The 16,281-nt window shown below is 38.9% G+C and overlaps 1 protein-coding gene across 11 annotated transcripts in view; it reads left to right on the top strand.

The window, feature by feature from the left end:
- The window catches only part of prom1a (prominin 1a), a 162,444-nt gene that overhangs the window by 136,850 nt on the left and 9,313 nt on the right, over window positions 1–16,281 (top strand). For 10 of the 11 annotated variants that reach the window (XM_061724783.1, XM_061724789.1, XM_061724790.1 and 7 more), the window contains 7 exons: window positions 2,027–2,119; window positions 3,424–3,441; window positions 4,496–4,549; window positions 5,545–5,625; window positions 5,710–5,778; window positions 6,290–6,379; window positions 16,004–16,119. In XM_061724783.1, coding sequence (XP_061580767.1) covers window positions 2,027–2,119; window positions 3,424–3,441; window positions 4,496–4,549; window positions 5,545–5,625; window positions 5,710–5,778; window positions 6,290–6,379; window positions 16,004–16,119 — 521 coding nt within the window. The remainder of the gene's footprint in view (window positions 1–2,026; window positions 2,120–3,423; window positions 3,442–4,495; window positions 4,550–5,544; window positions 5,626–5,709; window positions 5,779–6,289; window positions 6,380–16,003; window positions 16,120–16,281) is intronic. The other variant, XM_061724787.1, reaches the window with a different exon arrangement.

Genomic DNA, 16,281 nt, shown 5'->3' with positions numbered 1-16,281 from the left:
TATCGTGGGGCTTGAGGCACAAAGTTTTCCGGGGGGCGCTGTTGAGCCATTTTGCCACGCCCATTAATGTAAACCATAAAATATCAAATTTACCGCCAGGCCTGGCTTGCATGCCAAATTTGGTGCCTTTTGGGGAACTATCAAATATGGACCAATCAGATGAAGCGGGGGTGCGCTTGTGGGCGTCTAGCGTCGCCACGGTAACACTTTTGAAAGAGAAAAGTAATGCGTGTAGTCGCAGGATGGAGACGCACATTTTGATGTATAACACATCTGGGTGCACGATACGGTTCGGGCCGTATTAATTCTCGAAGGAATGGCATATATTGCTCCAAAATTACGCGATTAATTCAGAATGTTCAAAATGGCCGACTTCCTGTTCGGTTTCGGCCATGGCGCCAAGAGACTTTTCTTTAAGTTGCGACATGATACAGGTGTGTACCGATTTTCGTTCATGTACGTCAAAGCGTATTATGGGGCTTGAGGCGCAAAGTTTTTTCGGTCTGAACCAATCAGATGAAGGGTGGGCGCGCTTTTTGTCGTCTAGCGTCGCCACGGTAACGCTTTTGAAAGAGAAAAGTAATGCGTGGGGTCGGAAGATGGAGACGCACATTTTGATGTATAACACACTTGGGGGCACGTTACGGTTCGGGCCGTATTAACTGCCGAAGGAAGGGCATAAATTGCGCCAAAATTACACAATTAATTCAAAATGGCCGACTTCCTGTTCGGTTTCGGGCATGGCTCCAAGAGACTTTTCTTGAAGTTGTGCCATGATACAGGTGTGTAGCGATTTTCGTGCATGTACGTCAAACCGTATCGTGGGGCTTGAGGCACAAAGTTTTCAAGGGGGCGCTGTTGAGCCATTTTGCCACGCCCATTAATGCAAACCATTAAATATCAAATTTTTCGCCAGGCCTGCCTTGCATGCAAAATTTGGTGACTTTTTGGGCACGTTTAGGGGGGCAAAAAGGCCCTCCTTTCGTCAGAAAAATAATAATAATAATAATAATAATAATAACGCGAAGAATTCCTACAGATACAATAGGGCCTTCGCACTGAAGGTGCTCGGGCCCTAATAAAAATTCCTGCAAATACAATAGGGCCTTCGCACTGAAGGTGCTCGGGCCCTAATAATAATAAAAATTCCTGCAAATACAATAGGGCCTTCGCACTGCAAGTGCTCGGGCCCTAATAACAACAGCAAAAGCAAAAACACAATATAGAAATGGATAATATACTGTAAGACAGAAAAAGACAATTTAACATGAAAAAGAAAAACACTACTTAATTATTGAAAGATGGAAAAAAAAATGAAGAAAATGTAGTATAATTGCATGAAAAAAAGTACAATTTAAAAACTCCAGTTGTGTTTCTGATCTTAACTAAAACATGATTTTTTTTCAAGTGTTTTTTGAACAAAGCCAGTGAAGATATTGATTTTAGTGATGTAGGTAAATTGTTCCATAGCGACGGTCCTCTGTATTTTAAAGTGCGTTGATTGTGTGAAGTCCGGCATAAAGGAAGGTGAAAGTTCTTTGAGTGTCGTGTCTGATATGAATGGATGTCTGAGGAAAACTTAAAAAAATTCTGGAAGCTGAGTGGCAGGTCATGAGATGAATATACAAACTTATACATAAACACACAGGTTTGATAGGTATTCACATTTAAGACAGATAACAAATTAAATTTTCTAAAAAGAAAAATGGAAGATTCTGTTTTTTTGGCAAAAGTGCCAAAACTGTTGGATGGTCTGTCCAACGTGACTCAAACAAAAACAGGTGTTCCAGTTTAGGTTGTCCAGTATTTTAGGTAAACTTCACAACTATTGAGATTCATAAAAGACAACCTTATGTACTTAAGGGCCTCGTACATCTGGTAAAAAGAATGAATTTGGACATTTCTGCTCTTCTAAGTACAGTTTTTTTTTTTTTAACAATTTTAAACATTTACACAGTGTACCATTTGTTCCGCTCTTTGGTAATTTATATTTCACTGCATTTGTGTATTTGTGTGTGCTTTTAAGCCCAGGGGTCCTCTGCAGACAGCTCTGAAAAGACACATTGGTACTCTGCAGCAGATCCACAGACAACAGATCATCCCTATGGAACAAGCCATGGTAATACCCTTTTGTGTACGAATGCTGGAGTCTATGTTTTCTGCATTAGACCTGATTGTTTAGTCATCTCCCCTAGACCAGCTAAGAAATAATGCACAAACACTGGTGATTTTTTTTTTATAATAGACATTTCTAATTCAGCTGTCACGATTGCTCTTGTTTTCTTCCCGGCAAACTAAGATGACTGGGGGTCATAAACATCTGGGCCAATGATATAACTACAAAAATCATTTGACTGTTCATTTTTCAGCCGTTATACCGTATTGTCCCGAATATAAGACGACCCTGATTATAAGACGACCTCCTCTTTTTCAAGACTCAAGTTTGAAGAAAGACTTTTTGAACACCAAATTCAATTTTTGTACAGAAAATAATTACAGTACATCTGAAACAAATGATTATAACAATAAATTTGAGAGAAAAAGCCTGTTATTTTGACTATTTGAAATCATTATCTTGAAGTTTGCATCCTAACTCCTCAGCTGCCGGTTCACCGATCTTCCACCCTCTTTTCTCCAGATTGTCGCTACGTTTCTCCACTTTCTGTTATCTCTTCTCTTATTTTCTTCTCTTTTCTTTCTTATACAATTTTTTATTTTTCTTCTTCGTGACAGGGGTTTGCTTTGGCCTGGGGAGTTAAATTCAGCATTCGCTTTAAAGATATCTGGCGCCATCTAGCGGTGTAAATGGGTATAACGTCTAGACCCCGAATGTAAGACGACCCCCACTTTTTCAGTCTTATTTCAATGCAAAAAACACCGTCTTATATTCAGGCCAATACGGTAATTTGGATACTGATAAATCCACTACTTGCTCATATTTATCTATTTGTCTGGAGATGGCCGTTTAGATGCTTGTTCCAATTTATATAATAGAAACAGAAGTTGCAGCCTTCGCTAAATACCTCACGTATTTTTGCACATGTAAATATTATCCGTTTTTTTGTGTTTACTATTTTTTCTCTTGTACATTGCTCATTTTTCTACATTTTATATTGCTCTTTTTTATTATTTAGCTATTTATTGGTTATTTCTATTTACATTTTTTTGTATAAACCGTTGAGCGTGTGTGTGTTTGGCTGCTGCACGATTTAATTTCTCCTCTGGGAGATCAATAAAGTCTTCTATTCTATTCAGGATATTCAGATAAATATTCAGTTCCACTTTCTCCGTCAACGCCAGCACCTGTTCTTCCTTTTGTAAACACAAGCATTCACAAGCAGTGATGTTTCAGCAACACATCTTACAACGTTTCTCTCTTTGTTTTTGCTTCCGTCTTCCTTTTTTTCCTCATTCAACTTCAAGAAATATGTTAGAGCGAGGGTAAGCGGAAATGTGTCCATTTACTGTCCTCATTCATGATGTGAAACACGTGAAGAAGCAGAGTCTTTCAGATGACATGATCTACATCAAAATCAGGAACTGCATCCACATTTACTTGAACGACGACTTAGTTCCTGTGTTTACATTTACATCATGTACACAGCGGTGTTGTGAAAGAAAGGTTTTGTACCAAAATGGTTCCAAAATATCCACTTTATGAAAAATTAATTGCTAGTTTGTTTAGCAGTGTTTGTCCAGTACATGACTGTCTCAGAAAATTAGAATATTGTGATAAAGTCCTTTTATTTTCTGTAATGCAAAAATGTCATACATTCTGGATTAATTACAAATCAACTGAAATATTGCAAGCCTTTTATTATTTTAATATTGCTGATCATGGCTTACAGTTTAAGAAAACTCTATTCTTTTTCTATTGATTGATTTGTTTTGGTGATTTTGTATTGAGGGGGAGGATTTTTTATAAGCCCTTCGGGCTTCTTTTCCTCTCCTGCACAAATTATTTGTCCTTGTATGATAAAAAATTACTGTTATCATTGTGCAAATAAATAAATAAATAAAAAAAACTTAAATATCCTATCTAAAAAAATTTGAATATTCTGGGAATCTTAAACTGTAAACCATAATCAGCAATATTACAATAATTTGTAATATTGCAATATGCAATATTACAAATATAATACAATACAATATTACTTGCAATATTACTTGCAATATTTCAGTTGATTTGTAATGAATCCAGAATGTATGACATTTTTCTTTTTTTAATTGCATTACAGAAAATAAAGAACTTTATCACAATATTCTAATTTCCTGTATATGATTGCACTATAAAGTAATATTAGTCATCTCTTTCTTTGCAATGTGGATGTTTAATTTTGGCACGAAATTCTTCAGCATGACGATATTTAAATCTTAATGTTCTCCATCATGTGTTAGTTTTGATCTCTTCTGTTCTCGCTTTGTGTCACGCGTGCATATGTTTTTTTATGAATGAATAAAAATGGTCCCTGACATCATCTGTGTTTTCCTCAAGAACGCGTTGAACCAGAGCATGAGGTTCCTGGAGAGAACGGCCTCAGATCTCCCGGTGAGTAAGCCGTGCACAGTTTTTGTTGACTTCAGTCATCCGTTTATCTCACCTGTACTAGGGCTGGGCGATATGGACCAAAAGTCATATCTCGATATTTTCTAGCTGAATGGCGATACTCGATATATATCGATATTTTTTCTGTGCCATAATTGGGGTTTCCCCCAAAGCATTATAGCATAGCATCTCTGTTAGCTTAATTTTTTTCTGAGGCAAACCCTTAAAGACCTGAGGTCTGCTCCAACTGTCAGCTCCTTTAAATCAGGGTTAAAAACATTACTGTTTACTGAAGTGTACTCTTAAATTAAACCTGCTGTACTCTACTGCCCTTATTTTTTTTTAACAGCTTGTGCTTTTTATTATTTTACTTCTTTTCTCATTCTTACCTATTTGTTATTATGTCTTGCCGCTTTTAATGTCAATGTAAAGCACTTTGAATTACCTTGTGTTGAATTGTGCTATATAAATACATTTGCCTTGCCTTAAAAAAACAGTCAGTTTTAATACAAAGCCTCGTGCCAAATGTCACACAGGTTCCTTTATTAACAGAGGTCTGCACAATATCAAAATGTATAAAACAAATGAAATAAAAATAAACTGCCTGCATTTATAGAATAAAAATGCTTCTTGAATAAAATAAAACAAATATCCCTTTCCTGCATAACAATTACATTCAAATACACTGTGCAATTAATACAATGTAGACAGTAACAGGCAGACTTTTCCACTGAGGTTGACAGTTGTGCAAATAACAAAACATTTGTGCAAATTTCAAATAAAACATTCAAGTCAATTTGTCACAAAATAAGCTATATCAAAATCATTAAAAAAAAAATAAAAATAAAAACTTCTTTTTTTTTTTTTTTAAATCGATATAAACGATATTGTCTCGTAACATATCGCATATATCGAAAGTACCGAAAATATATCGATATATATTAAAATCTTGATATATCGCCCAGCCCTAACCTGTACGCATCGTTTCCGCTCCACAGAACAAAGTCTTGGCTGTTCTCAACGCCATTGAAACCGCCCAGTACCTCATCTCCCACAACGCCACGCTTTTAATCAATCAGGTAAGATAATCAAGACAAGATAATCTTTCGTTGTTTGAATTCCAAACATCTTTTCTTACACCATATGCTCTATTTCTCCCCCAGGAAACGAGGAAATATACAGCGATCATTATCGGCTACTTCCATCAATACATAGAATGGGTCAAAACATCTGTAAGTGTTGTCGATGTATTGGAATTATTATTATTCTCACAATGGCTGTACTTTTTTGGCGCGGATATTCAGTCTGTTGTTTGTTTTCTCCCAAATAAGCTCCCAGTGGTGCTCACACAGTTACGAAAACAAAACACGCTCCATGTTATATAAGGTTTTTGGAGGGAACGGAGAAGACAAATATAACAACTATGGCCTCTTTAAATGTGAGGAATTTGCTTTGAGGCTCTTCGGTTTCGCCTGCAGTGAGCCCAAGGAATTCAAACCAGATGAAAAACAATCAGTCTTATTCTCCAATCTCACAATCAGAGTCAATAAAAAAACCATTTTACTTCAATCATAACTTTTATTTTGTTTTCAAACAACTTTTAAAAGTACCAGCGCCCATACTTCCCAATATTTTGGAGGCTTTTTTTTGTTTGCGAGCCGAATTGAACTGTGCTGCTAAGTGACCGGTTTTAAATCCATTGAATCCTGACATTTCCTTTTTTTTTTTCTTCTTCTTCTGTAGTTGGCAATGGACGTGGCATCATGCAAGCCCTTCAGCAACATTCTGGACACGGCGGAAATCATGACCTGCAGTTTCTTGGTGGACTCTATGGTAATCATCTTTCGAAAATGCGAACACAGTACCCATGTAAAGAGGCTCGGTGTGTTTGGGTGCATTTCATATTTATTCCAATCAGTCACAACAATAAAAACCCATTGACTGCGTTTACATGCACTCAATAACCCTTTTAAAACCTGAATATTAGCAATAACCCGGTTTTGCATGGCCATGTAAACACCAATAACCCCTTTGAATAACCCGAATTTGCTCATATTTGGGTTTTTAAAAACCTGAATATGACCCCTGGGTTACTCCTTTTAAAACCTGAATATTCGGTCATGTAAATGCCTAACGGAATATCCCCATCAAACGGAACATGAATTTGTTTTCTGTGCATGCTCTTTTCACAAGGAATCCTGGTCTTTTGAGTCCAGGACGTTCTTATAAACACGGAGAAACGCAAGACCAGGAGGAGACTAATCACTTCATAAATGTAATGAAGGATATGAACATTTCTGCATTTGTAGACGGTAGAAAGTACGGGGATAGCGAGATTTACAAGAAGGTGAGCGAAAAGTTGTGCGAAGCAGCATTTGTTTTGAATTTGGATACAGGAAGAAGAAGCGGAAATGACGGGAATTGCGTCATGATGTTCTCCGCGCGTCGCTGGTTTGATCCAGATATCCCAAATGATTAATTACCATGTAAACAGAATATTCCGAATGTCTCAGTAACCTGAATATTAGCAATAACCCAAATTTTGACTGCATGTAAACGTAGTCTTTGATGGTCCCAGGACTACAAAGCCTTGGATCCTGTTATTTATTTGGGATGTTACCACAAATCCTGAGCCTTTTCCTCAGCTGGACATTGCGTCCTTTCCACATTATAAAACGATCTCAAATAACTCCTCTTCCAAATCTGATGACGCCTCTTCCATGGAAGTTCATGCCCCAGAAAGTCCGAGCTGTTTTGGCAGCGCCAGACTGATTGTCAGGGATCCCTGAGGCTAGTGAACGCAGACATGGAGAGCCGGAAGTGGTTATGGGGAAGTTTGTTATGGCTGAAGATGGCCAGTGCTTTGCGGGGAAAGTGGTGACCAAGACCTGGGTTGCAGAAGTCAGCAAGGATCTGTGGCAGAGGAATGACAAGGCTAGAGGGAGAGTGAGTGCAACAACAGCTGGATCGTCTGAAACAAAACCGACTGGTATAACAGGGTCTACAATCTGGCTGTTTTTAGAAACTGGAGACAAAACTGCACACTGGGCTGATCTGATAAATCAAACGCATGGGAAGAGAGGAACGGCCTTGGATAGGTGGAAGGGGAGGTGTTGGGGGTGACGGTGCTTTTTATGGTGCGAGTCAAACCATTTAAATTAGGTAATTTAATTTTTTTTTTCCTTTTGGTGACAACCTAAACACAAACCCGCGGCTCCAGAGCCGCATGCCCTAGTGGCTCCTGGAGCTTTTTCAAAAATGTTTGACCTTTTTTTTTCCTTTTTTTCTTCTTTTTTTCTCTTTTTTTCCTTTTTTCTTCTTTTTTCTTTTTTCTTCTTTTTTTCTCTTTTTTTCTTCTTTTTCCTTTCATTTTTAATCTCGACATTTGGACTTTTTTTCTCGACATTTCGACTTTTTTCTCTAAATTTTGACTTTTTTTTTGACATTTCGACTTTTTTCTAGAGATTGTTCTTCAACATTAATCTCGGCATTTCAACTTTTTTCTCGAGACTTCGACTTTTTTCTCGACATTTCAACTTTTTTCTCGAAGTGCATAATGAAAAAAATAATCTTCCCCCAGTTATAACTAATATAGCTACATGCAGCATGTGTTGCCTTCATTCTAAGGCTTATACAAGACTTTTCATTTTTTGCGGCTCCAGACATATTTGTTTTTTGTGTTTTTGGTCCAATATGGCTCTTTCAACATTTTGGGTTGCCGACCCCTGAGCTAAACCTTCAATGCAAGCCACAATTATAAGTCCCATCCACAGAGCTACAGTATGTGATTGCAGTGTTCATATAGAGGGATGCAGCAATAGTTCTTTTAAAAGCAACATAAAGGAATCCGTGCAATTTTAAGCTCAGCAGGTGTTCCCTACAGACGTAGTTATTTCTCTGAGGCTGTCTCAGATACACTCTGGTTCAGTCACCCTCTCATTTTCTCTCCATTCCTGTCTCGATTCTCTTTGACATCCCTGTAACGATATCCACTGTAGCTCCGAGAGATAGATGCATCATTGTTGATGTGAGAGACAGTCCCATTAATTAATACACAGTTACTGTCAGAGACAACCTGGACAGGGGTCCAAGGTGCTTTTGGGTGTTTGTTTTTTTGATGATAATACAGTAAATATTCCTTCAAATGAAACTTTTAAGTCAGATTAGAAGTATGACATGCCTCAAAGAGTTTTCAAGGGTTGCAACTTTGCAGCTGTTGCTCAGAGATAAAGTGACAATGATGTTATTGATGTGACAGCGCCAGTATGGATGCAGTAAGGATGGAGTAAGTGGTCCAGGCAGATAACCTTTAAAGTCTTGGTGTGCCAACATTTATTTAAAAAAAATCCATACACTTCCAAAATAATCATTTTTAGAAGTTGTAGGAGCAACAATATTTGTCATTTCAATTTTAATAAAAATCAGTGGACAAAAACAGCTGCCAATGTTGGATAATCATTAATGTCAATAAAACTCAAAACTGGTCGAGAAACACAAGAACATGAAGAAACAGACCAGAAAACACAGCAGATAAACAACAAACAAACTGGAACACACACACACACACACACACACACACACACACACACACACACACACACACACACACACAATTACATGCAAACACACTCACAGATGAGCTGACAAGACACAGGTGTCGATAATAAAGATAAAGATAGAACAGACCAACAAAGCAAACACATCAGGGTAGAACAGCTTCAAAACAACACAGGAAAATAAACACAAAAGAGTTTCTTTAAAACAAAGAATTAAACCAAAGCTGAAACCTAAGAAAACAAGACAGCCGACCCAGACCGGGTCAGACACGTTTCTTCTCAACTTGCTGTTTTCAGGTCATTGTTTTGGGAGAGTGCATGTGCAGACTTGAACAAATGACAGCATGCATACTGTACTTGAGGTGAAACAACAGTTTTACAGATATATCCAGTATATCCTTTGTTTTCTCTTCCAGAAAAAAGTAAATACAGTTACATAACGGTAAGATTTCTGGTTAATTACACAAAAGTAAATGTATTTATTTAGACACACTAGTGGGTGCATCAGGGTCAATGTAGAGATCAGCATCTTCCCATAATACGTTTTCATCTCACGTCTGTTCTTAGATGCGTCCACCCTGAAGCACTGCACTGAAAGCTGAAATATTATTCCTTTTTTGCCAAAATCAGTACAATTTTAGGTGTTTTGGTCAAAATACCCCAAGGACCCTTCTGGCTTCTGTTTCATCCTAAATAAACTGCCATTTTCAGATCCAGATGCCTGTCGGTAAGGGAGAGACTGAGGCAGGCTGGGAAATTGGTACTAATGCTGGTACTGACAGCTAAGGATCTGCAGTTCTGCAGGCTGCAGAAGCGGGGGGGAGACATTAACTTCACAAGGACACCAGATCTGCTGTTTGCCTGTGGTAAACCACCAGATAAATACACTAATTTAAGTTAAATATTTCAAAAAATACTTTTTTTATTTTTATCACCTGTGGATTTGAGCACTTTGCACTGATCTCTCTTTTAATATGAGCTTAGTTGGCAGCCCAGCTTCCTTTTACCCCAGGATTGTCAGATCCAAAGTGGTGTGAGCTCACCACTAAGTTTATGCCAACTGTAGTTGGGACTTTCCTTCAAACAATTTCTGTTAATCCAAAGGACTTGTCGGTTGTCTATCGATGGCAGGAAATGCAACGTTTGGGCCGGCTTGTAAAGCCAATGTTGAAGAATATTACAAAGTCCAGTTCAAGAGTCCGCTGTGGGATGAGAGATTTTATTCTAGCCGGCGTTCAGCAGACAGATACAGACAGTGTCTCGTTCGGTGGGCTGACATCGAATGGTTTGTAACAAGCTTTTTTATACAAGAACAAACAACAGAATTAAACAAGTCAGTGTGACAGTCAGAGGCGTGGCCTTGCGGGGGGCTGGAAGTCCGATACTCTCCTGGTGCCTGTCCCAGCAGGGAAACAAGACGCAGGGACTGGAATGACAATGCCTAGGGACATTGAATGAGACAATGCGTTGCCGGCAAGGTGTCGTACCGGCAGGGGTCCTTAGCAACTGGAATTGCATGTCAATGAGCTGAGGGGGATATGAGTTCAGGAGCCGTCCGCAGGGCGGCGTCGTGTCCCCGCAGGGGGTCTGCAGGGGGCCTCATCAATTCACAATTTTTTTTTTTTTTTTTTTTTTTTTTTTTTAAGTACAGTCAATCTCAATTTTGAACAGAAAATCTGAATTTTCCTCCTCCACTGACGGTAGAGGTGGAATTACAGTGGAGTACATGATTTTAGTAGTAGTTTGAGCCATACATATTTTGCAAGTGAACCTTAGACATGTAATCAGAAGCCAAATAACAATTAGGAGTACAAGCCCCAATAAAGCAAATTCAAATATCAAGTAACCAACGTGTCCTAACTGTTCTCTAAACCAACCAAACAAACTAGTCGTGACAGGTGTATGTAATGTGTTAGCAATGTTTTTCAAGTGATCTGTTATTTCTTGGATGGTGGCATTGTGGTTAGGTATAAAGGTACAGCATTCAGTTTTAATCACAGCACAAGTTCCCCCTTGAGAAGCTAATAAGTAGTCCAATGCAGCACGATTTTGCAAGGCCATCATCCTTACAGCAGCCATCTCCCGTGAGAGCATCGGCATGCCCCCTGTTGCGGTCCTTGCCGAATCCTCAATGGAATCGGGCAGTGGTTTTTGGCTTGTTTTAGGCTTAACAAGCAGTTCTTCAGAAGGAGAGTATGTGGAGTCACATCTCGATGCTACACCATAATTGTCTCGCTTGTGGGGGTCTGCGGGGCCTGTGCTGCTCCTCTGCTCCTCCGCTCCTCCGCTCCTCCACCAGTCGTGGAGGTCCTGGGTGTTGGAGCTGGGCTTCCCCTGCCCGCGTTGCTCCCCTCAATGGCTCCGACGGGGTACCACAGAAAGAAGAAGGAATCGGCCGGTCTCCGGTGCATGGTCGAGGAGCTGTGTTCCCGCAGTGGGACGCGTGGAACCAGGCCAGCGCTCCCCACCCTTGAGTGTCGGTGGTGCAGGACGTGCTGAGCCCTGGACCACCGAGGCCCTCTCCGACACAAACCCAGTCTCCGGGTTGTGGCATGGTTTGCCACTAGGAGGAGACTGGACAGCTTTTACTTTTCTGTGGATTGACTGAACAACAGAAGTTTAGAGTAGAACAGAATGATATCATGGATTCATCCATGGCATGGAAGTCCATCTTCTTCATATATACAGAACTGAATTGCTTGGTATGGTCATAGGTCTACCCATAATCCTTTCATGAGGCGTGAGTTTTGTGCTTCCTAATGGGTGTTAACAGGTGTCAACATTGTCCATTTAAGTCCAGTTTAAAATTCTCTGCACATACAAAAACATTTTCATACATGAACATTTTCATACAAGAATAATTTCATATCCCTCACATAATGTCTATTTGTAGAGCTTCAAAAAAAAGTCACGGTGGGGGGAAGTGTTGATAATGTTTGCAATATTTTTATAGGATGCAAATCTTGGAGCTTATCAGTCTTTCAACACTATCTGACACATTCCCCCTTTTGCTCATCTGTGATTGCCAACTGTGATCAGCTATCACGGGTACAAGGATGTGGGTGCAACAACGCGGCCGTCGTTGCTGACCCATAATTATTTACATTTTTACAACCATGGGAATGCTACAATCCGTTTTTTCTTCACCTTAATAGTCTTCTTGTAGGAGGGCTACATCATTAGGAGAAACCAGGTCGTTAGCGGGTATAGAAGGGCAAAGTTTTACATAGACAGGTAAGCCAAATTTGGCAGTTTCTTTTGCTGCATGGTCAGCTGAAGCATTGCCTAGTGAAAACAGGGTTGGACTGGGTGTGGGCTTCACATTTAACAAAGCAATAGATGAAGGTAGTTGACAGGCTTGTAACAGTTCACCAATCAATTAACCACATTTATCTCCGAGGATGAGATAAATGCTCGGTTTGCCCACAATATATAAAATCTATAAAATACAATATACACAACCAAAAGCATCTCTGGAATCTGTATAGTTTGTAACAGTTTTACCTTTTGATCAGTATATAGTTTCATCTACTTGGGTGGAGCTGGAGGAGGAGGGCGCTTTCAACAATTAAGAATTATCACAAATTGTATAACCTGCGTATGGTATTCCATTTTTATAAGCAGAGCCGTCAGTGAGGAAAACAGGAAAGGTCAGGACGAGTGTTAAAGACAGAGGTGTCAAAAGTATTCACATTCATTATTCAGGTAGAAGTATAGATATTAGAGTTAAAAAAAATACTCCTGTAGAAGTTGAAGTATTGTAGAAGTTGAAGTATCAACTCAAAATTTATTTATTTATTTATTTATTTTTTTTTTTTTTCTCAAGTAAAAGTATAAAGTACTGGTTTCAAAAGTACTTAAAGTATAAAAGTAAAAGTAATATAAGCGGGGAAAAACCATTAAGGCTAAAAGCCATTGAAAATGAATGCATCTTAGTATAATGCAAATATATTAAAGAACCATATATGTGCATTATTGAGCATTAACATGTGTTTCAGAGACCAGACACGTACAAACCAAATATGTTTATACTTCTCATCCAACCACAACCAAATTCACTCTATCCGGATGGCACAATTTAACTGGATAGTTTTTTAAAGGCCGAAATGAAATAGAGTAAGGCTGTTTTTAAAACGTAAGGAGTAAAAAGTAAAGATAATTGCGTGAAAATGTAAGGAGTAAAAGTAAAAACCGTCTGAAAAATAAATACTCCAGTGAAGCATACACAACCAAAAGTTCTACTTAAGTAAGGTAATGAGGTATTTGTACTTCGTTACTTGACACCTCTAGTTAGAGATTAGTTATACATGCATTCAGAGACGTTATAGTAGGCCACAGACAGATTTCCATGCACTTACATGATGAAGTTACCATAGGCAGGATAAGATTATGTAAATTGGGATGCTCTGATTTGGCTCTCCTCTCAGCGCTCAACCTGTGTAGGAAACACTTTTGAAAAAGACATTAGTATTTTCATACATTTCAGATTCTTTTTTTTGCGTTATCCAGGCCTACCCTTTGTGGAGGGCAATTAGCAAATATATATTTTGCATGTACCCTGGAGGGAATCCATCAATCTGATCTCGTGACAGACCACAATTCTCTTTTGCTGTCAAAATTGTTTTAGCATAAAGTTCCCTGGGATTGTGATCTACTTCCCTTTGAACTGTTAAGGCAATGAATATTACAAAAGGTCTGAGCTTGCTCGGTGTGATTTTGGCAACAGCTGTGGGATTAAAGGGAATTCTACAAGCATCAAGTACTTTGCGCATCAAGTACTTTACTTTTCAAATCATGTGGCAAAGTTAGTTTAACAGCTGTTTCCTCTAGCCATTTTTGTTTATTCATTTAAAATCTCTTACTATTATTTGGCTCCAAATTTTGTAGGCAACAGAACTTGGATTTTTGTAAAATCCAGTCGTCATCAGAAGTGTCATCGTCATTTGATTCTTTAATCAGTTTCACCGGATAAAGGTTTTGATTTTATCATTTAACTGGTTCTCTAATTTCATTTTTGTCTGCGTTGTGTTTTTAAATCTTTCCTTAGTAAAGCCATCAGCTTTTTTATTTAGATCAGTAAGCGAAGCTATTGGGGATTCTGCATTACGGCGTCTACTTTCATCCCTCCAAAAATCTGAGGGAGTTTGAAGTGCTTTTTAGTTATTTTAACAATATTTAATACTAACTAAGTAACAAACAAAACTAACAAATAAAACTATCGGTACCGTGATTACCATACATGTATTTAAAAGGACCAGTCAACTCTTTCTCTGACTCTCTACTGAAAAACTTCCCAAAAACTTTAAATTTTTTTTTTTTGTAAGATCCCCCCAAAAAAACACAAATTACTTGCTAATTCTTCCAATCATCAGTCTACTTCAGAGCATACAAATCATTCCTGTTGATGCAAGGAGAGCGAGTCAATTCTTACTGAAATGAAATATACCTCAAGTATTTGGGAGAGCAAATCATCCCCACTTATAAAAAAAAAAGTTCTTCTACATATATGTCAGTTTCCCACAAGTATCTCATTGTTCCAAACACTTCTTTTTGGACCTCAAGTCCTGCATATGCGATAAGTCCCACTGGACTACTCAGACCAACCATTTCGTTCTGGCCATTTCTTTCTTTTTAATGTTACCCGAGATATTAAACCTTTTTAGAAGAGCGAGTCAATTCTAAGGCAGGAGAAGCAGAACATTCTCACAACACAATCAAATTCAAGTGTTATGAAATTGTCAGCATTCCTAAAACATCTCTACAATAACCTTCCCAATAACACAAAATAATAATAAAAAATATAACCTTCACAACCACACAGCGGACTTACCTAAATTTAAGGATAACGTCAACTTTCTCTGGCACTCCAGTTCACAGACTTTCGACAACAGCCCAGAAACAATAATTTGGGATTTTGAAAATGGATCCCTTACCTCTGATTTAATTTAGATAGAAGTCGCTGGTTGTGTCGTTGGTCTGGAAAAAGGAGTTCCCATCGAAAGTCTATTGTCATCCGGGTCAACGGCACCAAATTGTTGAAGAATATTACAAAGTCCAGTTCAAGAGTCCGCTGTGGGATGAGAGATTTTATTCTAGCCGGCGTTCAGCAGACAGATACAGACAGTGTCTCGTTCGGTGGGCTGACATCGAATGGTTTGTAACAAGCTTTTTTATACAAGAACAAACAACAGAATTAAACAAGTCAGTGTGACAGTCAGAGGCGTGGCCTTGCGGGGGGCTGGAAGTCTGATACTCTCCTGGTGCCTGTCCCAGCAGGGAAACAAGACGCAGGGACTGGAATGACAATGCCTAGGGACATTTAATGAGACAATGCGTTGCCGGCAAGGTGTCGTACCGGCAGGGGTCCTTAGCAACTGGAATTGCATGTCAATGAGCTGAGGGGGATATGAGTTCAGGAGCCGTCCGCAGGGCGGCGTCGTGTCCCCGCAGGGGGTCTACAGGGGGCCTCATCACCAACAACTGGAGCACTTCAAATGCCGTCCAGTTTTGGGCATGATGAATCCTGGATACAAAACATGTGTTTAAGCCTGACAAAAATGCATTTTCCATTATATGTCTCCTTTAATGTATGGGGGGAAAAGGTTATTATTGTCTAAGTAGTTACTACTGCAAAGCCCTTTGGCTGTTGGAAAAGAAAAAACAAATCCTGCTCTCCAAAACTGCTGTTTAGTTTATTTTATACAGTAGGTTCTTTAAGTTCAATTATATTTTCAAATTCACTCACAAAAGACGGAATAAATCAGCAAATCATCACAAATGAGAAACAGCAGCTCACCTCAGCGGTTTGATTCAGTGGTCATCAAAGTAACTGTCAGTTTACAGTATGTTATATGTATTAAGCACATTTCTAAATAACTCTGAATACTTGTCTCGCCAACAGAACACTTTCTGGATGGGCCTCGGCTGCAGCACTCTCTTCCTGCTCCCGAGCATCATCTTTGCGGTGAAACTTGCAAAGTACTACCGGCGGATGGACACGGAGGACGTTTACGATGAGTAAGTGCTCGCTCTTTTAGTTCTTTTACTGCATATTTAAAATACACTTTGTGTTGTTTATAATATAATAGCCATAAGTCAGAGTGGCCAGGATGTATCACGGATAGCTACACCTCACATTGCTCAGGATATACAGGACTGTCTCAGAAAATTAGAATATTG

This window comes from Cololabis saira, chromosome 7 (assembly GCF_033807715.1).
Source record: "Cololabis saira isolate AMF1-May2022 chromosome 7, fColSai1.1, whole genome shotgun sequence".
NCBI classification, from domain to species: Eukaryota; Metazoa; Chordata; class Actinopteri; order Beloniformes; family Belonidae; genus Cololabis; species Cololabis saira.
This window is presented reverse-complemented; position numbering and strand designations above follow the sequence as displayed.